Source organism: Melanerpes formicivorus, unplaced genomic scaffold (assembly GCF_026170545.1).
Source record: "Melanerpes formicivorus ecotype bairdi unplaced genomic scaffold, bMelFor1.0.p_v2 SCAF_5, whole genome shotgun sequence".
Taxonomy (NCBI): domain Eukaryota; kingdom Metazoa; phylum Chordata; class Aves; order Piciformes; family Picidae; genus Melanerpes; species Melanerpes formicivorus.
In genome coordinates, this window is record NW_027142357.1 from 24,647 (window position 1) to 37,156 (window position 12,510).

Sequence of the window (12,510 nt, forward strand, 5' to 3'; positions counted from 1 at the left end):
TAAGGTTGCTATTGGAAAGCAGGGTAGTGTCCTCAGGTCACTGGAGCAGTATTTCTGCCAGTGCCTGATAGATGCCAGCACTGCTTTAAAGGTTAAGATGACAGTATGTGTTCTTCTGCTTGTGGCTGTGATCTTGGAAGAACAGCTCAGAATCCTGTGCAGCTGATAAGAGGAGGAGGAGGAAGCCACAAACTAACTGTGTCACTGCTGGCAGTGGAAAAAGAAAATGAAAAACCACACATAAATTCCTTTGCTCAGGAAGCAAGCACAAACTAGTGATGCCATCTTGCATTTCTTTGTGTTTTGGGGGTTTTTTAACTCAGAAAAGCAACTAATTTTGTAAAGAATAAGACTTTTAATACAATGTAGTAAAAAAAAATCCAGTTATATGGAGAAGAGGAGGCTCAGGGGAGACCTTATTGCTCTCTACACCTACTGAAGGGAGGTTGTAACCAGATGGGGGTTGGTCTCTTGTTCCAGGGTACTAGTGACAGAAGGAGAGGACACAGTCTCAAGCTGCACCAGGGGAGGTTTGGGCTGGATGTTAGGAAGAAATTCTTCCCAGATGGAGAGATTGGCCATTGGGATGTGCTGCCCAGGGAGGTGGTGGAGTCACCATCCCTGGAAGTAGTTAAAACCCTCCTGGATGAGGCAGTCAGTGCCATGGTTTAGTTGATTAGATGGTATTGGGTGGTAGGTTGGACTTGATGGTCTCAAAGGTCTTTTCCAACCTGGTTAATTCTGTATCTTCTAAAATATATGGAGAGAATGCCAGGTGGATTTATGCTTTTGTGTTGTGGGTAGAGAGATACCCAGAATTATCTTGCCTACAAGTACAACTCTGCTCTGCCCTGCTGAGACCTCACCTGGAATATTGCATCCAGTTCTGGGCTCCCCAGTTCAGGAGGGACAAGGATCTGCTGGAGAGAGTCCAAGGGAGGGCTGCAAGGATGCTGAAGGGACTGGAGCCCTGCCTGGTGAGGAGAGGCTGAGAAACCTTTAGCTGTTTGGTCTGGAGAGGAGAAGATAGAGAGAGGATCTGATCAGTGTCTATCAATATCTGAGGGCTGGGGGTCAGGAAGGAAGGGTCAGGGACTGTCTCTGCTCAGTTGCACCCTATGATAGGACAAGGGGCAATGGATGGAAACTACAGCACAGGGGGTTCCACCTCACTGTGACGGTTACAGAGCCCTGGAACAGGCTGCCCAGAGAGGTTGTGGAGTCTCCTTCTCTGGAGCCTTTCCATCCCTGTCTGGATGTGTTCCTGTGTGACCTGTGCTGGATTCTCTGGTCCTGCTCTGGCAGGGGGCTTGGACTCAAAGATCTCTGGAGGTCCTATCCAACCTCTACCATACTCTGATCCTGTGAACTGCAGATCACCTGCCCCTCACCTCCCTCACTGACTGTTCGTTTGCCCTGCCACCCAAACAAATCCAGCTTTAGTTGCAAGAGGTTTGTAGGACTGAGTGCAGGGGAGAGAGAGCTAAAAGGTCTGTAACAGTTTCCATTTTGGATTGAGACCAGGCTGGGCATTTCTCTCTTTTAGTAAGATGTTACTTTATAAATTACATTTAAGCAAAGTTTTGTGGCAGTGAAAATTCTCTTCATTGCTTTTTGTTCTTTGTCTTTCACCTGCCTTATGTGATGAATCGGTCCCAAGAGGACAGTGTGAATACATCTCTGGACAGCTTGATAGACGTTTTACACACTGGCCTTAGCAAGGTTTTTGACATGACCTCATCTGATTGTTCTCATGAACAATCTGAGGAAGTGCAGTCTGGATGAAATGGTAATGATGAAGGCAGTTGGACAGCCATATTAGGGAACTGTTACCAAGAGCTTGTGGTCAGACTGTGGTTCAGCTGGGTCTCACTGGGGTGTGTCTTAACTCTGGTTCCACTCATTCTTTTCATTAACAACCTACATCAAGATTAGAATCATAGAATTGTTAGGGTTGGAAGGGACCTCCAGGATCATCCAGTTCCCCTGCTATGGGCAGGGACACAGTATCACAGTATAACTAAGGTTGGAAGAGACCTCGAGGATCATCGAGTCCAACCTATCAACACAGACCTCATGACTAGACCATGGCACCAAGTGCCACATCCAATCCCCTCTTGAACACCTCCAGGGATGGGGACTGCACCACCTCCCTGGGCAGCACATTCCAATGGCTAACAACTCTCTCTGGGAAGAACTTTCTCCTCACCTCGAGTCTAAACCTCCCCTGGTGCAGCTTGAGACTGTGTCTCCTTGTTCTGGTGCTGGTTGCCTGAGAGAAGAGACCAACCCCTTCCTAGCTACAACCACCTTTCAGGTAGTTGTAGAGGGCAATGAGGCCACCCCTGAGCCTCCTCTTCTCCAGGCTAAACAACCCCAGCTGCCTCAGCCTCTCCTCACAGGGCTGTGCTCAAGGCCTCTCCCCAGCCTTCTTGCCCTTCGCTGGACAGCCTCAAGTGTCTCAACATCCTTCCTAAACTGAGGGGCCCAGAACTGGACACAGGACTCAAGGTGTGGCCTAACCAGTGCAGAGTACCAGGGGTACAATGACTTCCCTGCTCCTGCTGGCCACACTATTCCTAATGCAGGCCAGGATGCCATTGGCCCTCCTGGCCACCTGGGCACACTGCTGGCTCATGTTTAGGCAGCTGTCAATCAGCACCCCCAGGTCCCTTTCTGTTTGACAGCTCTCCAGCCACTCTGACCCCAGCCTGTAGCTCTGCATGGTGTTGCTGTGGCCAAAGTGCAGCCCCTGGCACTTGGACTTGTTAAATGCTATTCCATTGGATTCTGCCCATCTGTCCAGTCGGTTGACACCTCACACTACATCAGGTTGCCCAGAGCCACATCCATCCTGGCTTTAAAAACTCCAGGGATGAGGCTTCCACCACCTCCCTAGGCAGCCTGCTCCATTCCCCCCATTCCTATCACTCCCTGACACCCTAAAAAGTCCCTCCCCAGCGTTTCTGTAGCCCCCTTCAGATACTGGAAGGCCACAATTAGGTCTCCTTAGAGCCTTCTCTTCTCCAGACTGAGCAGCCCCAACTCTCTCAGTCTGTCTCCATAGCAGAGCAGCTCCAGCCCTCTGCTCATCCTCATGGCCCTTCTCTGGACACCTTCCAGCTTGTTGTGAACTTGCTGAGGGTGCACTCAACGCCACTGTCTATGTCACCAACAAAGATGTTAAACATGAGGTGGGTAGGTGGTTGGTAGGTAGGTGGGTAGTTGGTATTTGTTTTAATGCAATAAATTTCAAAAGGCTTCATTCACAAAGCTTCTCTGTGTCCAGCTTGTTCAACAAACTAAGGCTTCCATAAGAGCTAAAAAGCAGTTGTAGGAGGTAGGCTTCATCATACATGTTAAGGAAAATACAAAAGGAACTATTTCCTTATACATTTACCACTCAGATCAGGTCTTCATTGATTACCCTGGGTTAATCAATAATTTGCCTGGGGGGCAAATATAGGAAATTACTGATTCACATGGACTTGTTTCACTCTAAGTGGGAAACAGCCCTGCTAATTGTTTGCAATAAGCTGGGCTTAGCAACAAAAAGAAAGAAGTTCAGCAAGACCAAGTGCAAGGTCCTGCATCTGGCAACAGGCAATCCAAAGCACTGATATAGGCTGGGCAGGAACTGGCTTGAGAGCAGCCCTGAAGAAAAGGCCTTGGGGGTGCTGGGGGATGAGAAGCTCAACAGGAGCCAGCAATGAGCACTTGCAGCCCAGAGAGCCAAGCAGAGCCTGGGCTGCAGCAAGAGAAGTGTGGCCAGCAGGGCCAGGGAGGGGATTCTCCCCCTCTGCTCCACTCTGCTGAGACCCCATCTGAAGCACTGTGTCCTGTTGTGGAGCCTCTATTGCAGGAAGGCTCTGGAGGTGCTGGAAGGTGTCCAGAGAAGGGCCACGAGGATGAGCAGAGGGCTGGAGCTGCTCTGCTCTGGAGACAGACTGAGGGAGTTGGGGTTGTTCAGTGTGGAGAAGAGAAGGCTCTGAGAAGACCTTCTTGTGGCCTTTCAGTATCTGGAGGGGTCCACAAAAAAGCTAGAGAGGGACTTTTTAGGGTGTAAGGTAGTGATAGGACTTGGGGGTGGGGATAGATCCAAGCTAGAGGAGGGGAGATTGAGATTGGATGTTAGGAAGAAGTTATTCCCCATGTGGGTGGTGAGAGACTGGCAGAGGTTGCCCAGGGAGGTGGTGGAAGCCTCATGCCTGGAGGTTTTTGAGGCCAGGCGGGATGTGGCTGTGAGCAACCTGCTGTAGTGTGAGGTGTCCCTGGCCATGCAGGGGGGTTGGAACTGTATGGTCCTTGAGGTCCCTTCCAACCCTGACAATTCTGTGATTCCATGAGATAAAAGGTATTTCCATAACACAGTAGCATATTTGGGTGGTTTTTTAATCATCCTACACCATATAACTCAGGTAATGCTTCCCAATGATCTTACTCAAGGGCGTGTGGCAGGCTTATGTAGAGGCCATGAGTGAAGTTCAAGTGTTCTAAATGCAAGTTTGTAGCCTGTAGGTTGTGCTGTGGTGTTCAGTTTTGATAGTGCTTGTTACCTGAATGCGAACATCCCTTACTTCATGTCCTATCAGCTGAATATATGTTGGAGTTTTGTTCATCAATTCCTTTGTGTGTTCTCCAATATCCACTGCCCTCAAGTAAGAAGCAAAATGTTAAGCTTTGGGTTTTGTGGTGATAGCTGTAATTGGACTGGGCCAAAAGATCTCTCCTGTATTTCTTAATTTGCATCTTTTGGGCCAAAGACAGTTCTGCTAGATTCTGTGCTGTGCTTTAGAGGCTACGTATAAATGTAGACCTCAAGCAGGTTTTTGTTGATTGTCCCCTTGTACTCAGCTCTGGGGAGGCCACACCTTGAGTGTTGTGCCTGGTTTTGGGCACCTCACTACCAAAGAGATGTGGAGGTGCTGGAGTGAGTGCAGAGGAGGGCAAGGAAGCTGGGAAGGGCCTGGGGAATAAATCTGGTGAGGAGCAACTGAAGGAGCTGGGGATGGTTAGTGTGAAGCAGATGAGGCAGAGAGGAGACCTCCTGGCTCTCTACAGCTACTTGAAATTATGCTGTGGAGAGCTTGGTGCTGATCTCTTCTCACAGGTTATTAAGCCATAGAAGAAGAGGGAAGAGCCTCAAGCTGCAGCAGGGCAGGTTCAGACTGGACAGGAGGAAGAATTTTTCCCCATCAAGAGTGGTCAGGGCTTGGAATGTGCTGCCCAGGGAGGTGGTGGAGTCCCCAAGGCTGGATGTGTTTGGATGTGGTGCTTGGGGCTGTGGTTTAGGGGTGATCCTTGTAGAGTAGGGTTCTGGGTTGGACTTGGTGATGCTGAGGCTCTTTTCCACCCTGAATGTTTCTGTGATTCTGTGTACATATTCACTTAGTTGACAGCTTTTTGTAGCAGGATTCCAATTCTGAAGTGCTGTGGAAGGCAGTGCCATGTAGCTTGGTAGAAATGCAGTGTCTGAGTCCTTTTTTTAATGTTAGGGTGGAGGGCTTTTTTAGTATCTTAGGTTAACCTCTGATGGTAGCTTTGCATCATCTTTTTCTGCATAACTCCTTGACAGCTGTTTAGTTATGTACAAAGGAATTCAGAGACCACTGCTGGGAGACTCTTTCAGTGTAAGATTTCCAGGCTGAAGCAGCTGGAATCCCATAGCTTCAGAGCTGTATTCCATGAATGCTGCCTCGTTGTTTTAACTCCTGAATTTCTTTTCAGTGCTCAAAGTGTAATCTTTCTGCTCCATTCTCTTTGGATTTTTGTTTCTTTGGGGTCCTTGTTTGGCTGGTGGCTTTGGGTTTTGTGAGTTGGGGGGGTGGTTTTGTCTTGTTGGTGTTTTAGTTTTGTTTGGGGGTTTTGTTTGTGTGTGGGGGTTTGTTTGGTGTGTGTTTATAGATAAGAAATTACGAAAGCTTATTGCAGCCTATACTTAGAGGGCAAAGTGGTGTCTGAGGCTGTTTTGAGAGAGGGCTGCTGCTGCATTTGTCTGACTCAAAATTCTGTTTGCCATATCCAGCTCTGTAGCATTGACAGGGATCTTTTTTTGTGTTGTACCCCAAGGTTCCTGCCAATATCACAGTCCTGACAAGGGATTTTCTAGTGACTAATCCAACAATTAAAGCAGAAGCTCCCTTTCTTATCTCCATTCTGAGACCATTGGCCTCAATGTCTTTGTTCTGTCTGCAGTGCCAAACTGTGGTGATGATGTGCCTTATCACACTTTCACACTTGGGTTAAAGTGCTAGGATTAAGGTTGATATATTCCTTCTTCTGTGCTTTCTTGAGTAAACTGTGAGGAGCTTGTGCTCCATAGGTCTGTTTGCCATTCTACAAGAGATTTAAGTCTACATGGACTTCTTTACATGGTGATGCTGAAGCAGGATGGATGCAAATTGTATTGATGCAATAACAACTAACAGTCAAGCATCAGTTCTTAGAAAGGAGCTGAGCTGCAGTGGAATATGGGCCAGGGAAGGTGAAGGCATTGACCTGCTCATTCAGTGGTGTCTGTTGTCCTCTTTTTCTTCAGTCCACTTTAGGTAGGCTTAGATATCTTTTTAGAAGGTAGAATCACAGACTTGTCAGGGTTGGAAGGGACCTCAAGGATCAGCCAGTTCCAACCCCCCTGCCATGGGCAGGGACACCTCACACTACAGCAGCTTGCTCACAGCCACATCCAGCCTGGCCTCAAAAACCTCCAGGCGCATGAGGCTTCCACCACCTCCCTGGGCAACCTCTGCCAGTGTCTCACCACCCTCATAGGGAAGAACTTCTTCCTAACATCCAATCTCAATCTACCCACTTCTAGTTTTGTTCTATTCCCCCCAGTACTATCACTCCCTGACACCCTCAAAAGTCCCTCCCCAGCTTTCCTGTAGCCCTCTTCAGATACTGGAATGCCACAAGAAGGTTGTCTTGGAGCTTTCCTTTCTCCGGACTGGATAGCCCAAACTCTCTCGCTCTGTCCTTGTAGCAGAGCAGCTCCAGCCCTCTGCTCATCCTTGCTAGGGTCTCAGCAGAGTGGAGCAGAGGGGCAGAATCCCCTCCCTGGCCCTGCTGGCCACACTTCGCTTGCTGCAGCCCAGGCTCTGCTTGGCTCTCTGGGCTGCAAGTGCTCACTGCTGGCTCCTGTTGAGCTTCTCATCCCCCAGCACCCCCAAGCCCTTCAGAATGTTGAAAAGTATCAAGGATCCCTTTAACCTCTCACAGCAGTTTCCTTTCCTATCTGTGGGTCAATCTTGTGTAGTTTATTTAGCAGGAAGGATTGCAGTTGTTTGAAGTGTGGTGTTGGTAAACAAAAGATGGGAAGGAGAGAAGCTCTCTCTTGAAGATTCATATTTATGTTAGGGATTGCCAGTGAGGTCGAGGATGATGTTCATCATCTGTGGGAACAGAGTTCCTGGAGCCATGCAAGGCTGTGTGTGTTAGTCTCCTGCTGTGTGAATGATTTGTGCCTGAGGGCTTGGGTAGAGCATGGGCTGCCCAGGGAGGTGGTTGGGGTCAGTGTCCCTAGAAATGTTTCAGAAGAGTCTGGATGAGGCACTTAGTGCCATGGTCTAGTTGATTAGATTGGGTTGGGTGATGGGTTGGGCTTGATGATCTTGGAGGTCTCTTCCAGCCTGGTTGATTCTGTGCTTTTTAGTCAATGTTTCAGAGCTGATTTATAGGAGAGGAATAAAACCCCCAGGTTTCTCGGAAGAATGAGGATTGTTTGTGGAAGTAGTGTTTGAATTTGGACTGAGAAATGTGAGAAGTCTTAACTGTGGCAGATTTCTCATCTCCTGTATTAGAGCCACCAAACTGGAATGGAACAGGCCCCAAATACACTCTGTCTGTGGAGCTATCTTACTTTGTGCTCTTTCTTTCCATAAAGTTAGAGAATGTGTGGCAAGAGCAGCAAATGGAAACAGTCTGACACAGATTCTGATGAGCCCATGATGCCCACTTAATTAAGACTTCAGTTTGAAATATGCCTTGTTTAGATTTTTGCCACCTCTTCACAGGTTTAACAATTCAGGCATTGGAATGTCCTGCTCAGGGAGGTGGTGGAGCCCCCAAGCCTGGATGGGTTTAAAGGTGGTGCTTGTATAAGGTGGCGATACCGTTCAGTGGCGAACCTAACCTCAGCACTGGTTAGGCCACACCTTGAGCCCTGTGTCCAGTTCTGGGCTCCTCAGTTTAGGAAAGATGTTGAGTTGCTGGAACATTTCCAGAGAAGGGCAACAAGGCTGGGGAGGGGTTTGGAGCACAGCCCTGTGAGGAGAGGCTGAGGGAGCTGGGGATGCTTAGCCTTGAGAAGAGGAGGCTCAGGGGAGAGCTTCTTGCTCTCTACAACTACCTGAAGGGAGGTTGTAGCCAGGTGGGGGTTGGTCTCTTCTCTCAGGCAAATAGTGATGGAACAAGAGGACACAGTCTCAAGCTGTACCAGGGAAGGTTTGGGCTGGATGTGAGGAAGAAATTCTTCCCAGGAAGAGAGATTGGCCATTGGGATGTGCTGCCCAGGGAGGTGGTGGAGTCACCATCCCTGGCAGTGTTTAAAACGAGCCTGGATGAGGCACGCAGTGCCATGGGTGAGTTGATTGGATGGTGTTGGGTGATAGGTTGGACTTCATGAACTTGAAGGTCTTTTCCAACCTGGTTAATTCTGTATTCTTGTAGAGTAGGGTTCTGGGTTGGACTTGGTGATCCTGAGGGCCTTTTCCAACCTGGATGTTTCTGTGATTATTTGTGCTTTGGAAATTGTGTTAAAGGCTTTAAAATGTGTACAGACTTAATTCTGTGGCATGTGCTGAGACTCAAAGCAACCATTTGATAGCTAGCTGATCCTGTGAATGTTGCTGTTATTGGTAAATGATAAATTCCTAATAAATTCCTCTTGTAAAGATAAATTTTAGCATTTGGGGGGCAAAAGAATCCCCAGCAAGTGTGGGTGTTCACACATGAGCACCCATCTCTACAACTACCTGAAGGGAGGTTGTAGACAGGCGGATGATGGTCTCTTCTCCCAGGCAGCCAGTACCAGAACAAGAGGACACAGTCTCAGGCTGCGCCAGGGGAGGTTTAGGCTGGATGTTAGGAAGAAGTTCTACACAGAGAGAGTGATTGCCCATTGGAATGGGCTGCCTGGGGAGGTGGTGGAGTCGCCGTCATTGGAGGTGTTCAGGAGGAGACTTGATGGGGTGCTTGGTGCCATGGGTTAGTTGATTAGGTGGGTTGCATTGGTTGATGGGTTGGACACGATGATCTTGAAGGTCTCTTCCAACCTGGTTTGGTTTATTCTAAATAAAGGTTTATTCATCATGATGGTCATGTACTGCTGCTAGGGGTGTTAGAAACTTACAATAATGACTCTTTTGTTTTTTTTCTTGGCTCCCGTTTCTTTTTCAGGTATGTAAAACTTCACTGAGTTTCTCTCCTTTTCTCCCCCCCCCTGTAGTTGCATGTGATGTTTGTTAACTCCTTTTGTTATTTCATTATTCCCCCCCCTCCCTCCCCCCAAACTTAGTTTCGAAATCCTCTTAGAAGTTCCATGCCTCAGTCTATACACAGCCCCTTGCACCAGAGGCAAGCTCTGTTAAGTACTTGTCGAGTTGCTTGTGAGTATTAGAATCATCTCCACCCAGTAGAAGCTGTGTTGCTTAGAGTGACTAACAGCTGGTCATCCCCTCCCCTTGGATCTGTGGGTAATAGTGCCCTAGCTGACTGAAATGTAACCTGTCTGTAGCGCTGAAGAGTGACTTGTTGGTGTGTAATTTTTTTTTGTTTGTTTCTCTCTTTTTTTGTGTTGTTGTTTTTATTACGCTGCTTCCCCAGCAAGGACAAGTTTGGAAGGTTTGCAAAGCTTTTTCACCTTCCCTTTGCCCGCTTGCCCGCTTTCAGAACCGGTCTCATACTCCATGACTTCTGTCTCTACAAGTCCACGAGCTCGGGTCGCAGAAATCAGTGTGGCAAAGTTCTGAAAGGAGCTGCCATCCGAGTTCACTTTGTTGCCTAGGAGAAACGCCTAGCATGTGATTTTTCTTTTCTGTTCTTTTCCTTTTTGTTTGTTATTAGTTTTGCATGAGACATGAAACTCCTCCTTAAAAAAAACAAACCAAAAACTCCCTTAAGAAGACTCTTAAAACTAAAACCAAATACTGGGGGGGAGATCCCTTAAGAGAGGACTCTGCAGCAGCCCTGAAGAAAAGGGCTTGGGGGTGCTGCTGGATGAGAAGCTCAACAGGAGCCAGCAGTGAGCACTTGCAGCCCTGAGAGCCAAGCAGAGAGGAACAGCCAACAGCTTGAGGGAGGTGATTCTCCCCCTCTACTCCACTCTGCTGAGACCCCACATGGAGTACTGCATCCAGTTCTGGAGCCCCTATTACAGGAAGGTGCTGGAAGGTGTCCAGAGAAAGGCCATGAGGATGAGCAGAGGGCTGGAGCTGCTCTGCTATGAGAACAGATTGAGAGGGGTGGGGCTATTCAGTGTGGAGAAGAGAAGGCTCTGTGGAGACCTAATTATGGCCTTCCAGTATCTGAAGGGGGCTACAAAAAAGCTGGGGAGGGACTTTTGAGGGTGTCAGGGAGTGATAGGACTGGGGGGAAAAAACTAGAAATGGGTAGATTGAGATTGGATGTCAGGAAGAAGTTCTTCCCCATGAGGGTGGTGAGAGACTGGCAGAGGTTGCCCAGGGAGGTGGTGGAAGTCTCATGCCTGGAGGTTTTGAAGGCCAGACTGGATGTGGCTGTGAGCAAGCTGCTGTAGTGTGAGGTGTCCCTGGCCATGGCAGGGGGGTTGGAACTGGCTGATCCTTGAGGTCCCTTCCAACCCTGACAGTTCTATGATTCTATGATTCTTAAAACTAAAATATTTTGAGAAAAAAATCCCTTAAGAGGACTCATAAAACTAAAACTGAATATTTTGGGGGGGGGAAGGGCAGGAAATCCCTTAAGAAGACTTTTAAAACTAAACTGGAGTATGTTGAGAGGGGGGCAAAAAAAATCCCTGAAGGGGACTCTTAGAACTCAAGTGGAATATTTTGAGAAGGGAGGGTGGAGAAAGAACCATCTGAGCGTCACGTAAGTGACGCTGCTTTCCAGTCTGTTTTCCTCCAAACTCTCCATGGCAGAGCATGGCTTGCTAGTCAGAGTAGTGGAGAAGTAGTGTGTCTGACAGCATGCACAGGAGCTGGCACGTTGGTAGGTGCACGTTTGTCAGCCCTTCGTCCACAGAAGCTGTTTACCCATGTGCCTACGTAAGTTACGGAAGAGACCGCGCGCTCCGGCGCCGCTTCTGTCCCAAACTGAAGCGATACCTCTTGGATTGCTGCTTTCAAAGCACAGTGCTGCTGTAGGAGCAAAGAAAATGAGCAGAGCCTCTGTCCTTAATCTAAGGAAATAGGATTCTCTAGGCAAGTACTGCTGGGTTTTTATGGCGGGATGGAAAAATGGCCTCGGCAGGGAAGCGACGGAAAGAGAAATTGGATGCAGGTTGATGGGGGGCGGGGGGATGGGGCTCCTAGTTTTGGTTCACCAAGGATAGTTTGATCATTTAATGTGCCCAGCGCTGTCCTCCACAGATGATGACACGACTGAACTCTCTAACAGTCTGTTAACTGCAGATGAACACACCACTACCTCAAGCCAGGAAATAGAATGAAAAAGGAAACCACCTTTTGTTTTCTTTTCTTTTTTTTTTTTTTCCTCCTTCTTTTAGGATTGAGTTTTTTTCCCCCCCCCCCCTCACTGCTGTTCTGCACTAACTGCTTTGATACTTCCATGCATCTTTTTCAGTAGAAGAGCATCTCTGTACTGTTTGCCATTGCATATTTCAGCTGTGACAGTCCCTGCACCTTGCCTTTCATTTTATCACCTGCTCACTAAAACAGCGAAAACCAAAACAAAAACCAAACCCCAAAGAATCTTTCTAGTTTGTCTGCAGATTTGCAACTGTCACTGAGCTTGTAGCTGGATGATGGTGTTTTCATTTCTTTTCCTGTTGTATTTTTTTTATAGGCATGTGGGGACCCCAAAGCCAAACCTTCCTATCTCATTGACAAAAACCTGGAGTCTGCTGTCAAGTTCATAGTCAGGAAGTTTCCGGCGGTAGAAACACGCAACAACAATGTAAGTAACCAAATGGCTATCTAAGTGTTGGGGTGGTTTTTTCCCTCTCAGTCTACTTCAGCACCTGTTGCTTGGATCTCTGAGGTTTTGAGTGTTCTTAGAATGCAATCAGATGCTGAGAGTTGTAACTGCAATGTATTTGTTGATGCATGTCTGACAGGAAAGATTGAGAGGGGGTGTGGAAAAGTGAGCAGGAAATAGAGCCATAGAACTTCAGAGAAGCTGAAGGGAGAAAAATCAGAAAGAGGATGGAAGGGACCTCAGGAGATCTTGCAGTCCACCCCCCCCTGGCAGAGAAGGACCGTAGAATCCAGCACAGGTCACACAGGAACACATCCAGACAGGGATAGAAAGTCTCCAGAGGAGGCAACTCCACAGCCTCTCTGGGGAGTGCTC

At 48.0% G+C, this 12,510-nt stretch overlaps 1 protein-coding gene across 4 annotated transcripts in view; it reads left to right on the forward strand.

Moving 5' to 3' along the window:
* The window catches only part of NCKAP1 (NCK associated protein 1), a 112,458-nt gene that overhangs the window by 6,682 nt on the left and 93,266 nt on the right, over nt 1-12,510 (forward strand). For 2 of the 4 annotated variants that reach the window (XM_068137830.1, XM_068137831.1), the window contains exons 2-3: nt 9,823-9,840; nt 12,004-12,114. In XM_068137830.1, coding sequence (XP_067993931.1) covers nt 9,823-9,840; nt 12,004-12,114 — 129 coding nt within the window. The remainder of the gene's footprint in view (nt 1-9,822; nt 9,841-12,003; nt 12,115-12,510) is intronic. The other 2 variants (XM_068137832.1, XM_068137833.1) reach the window with 1 other exon arrangement.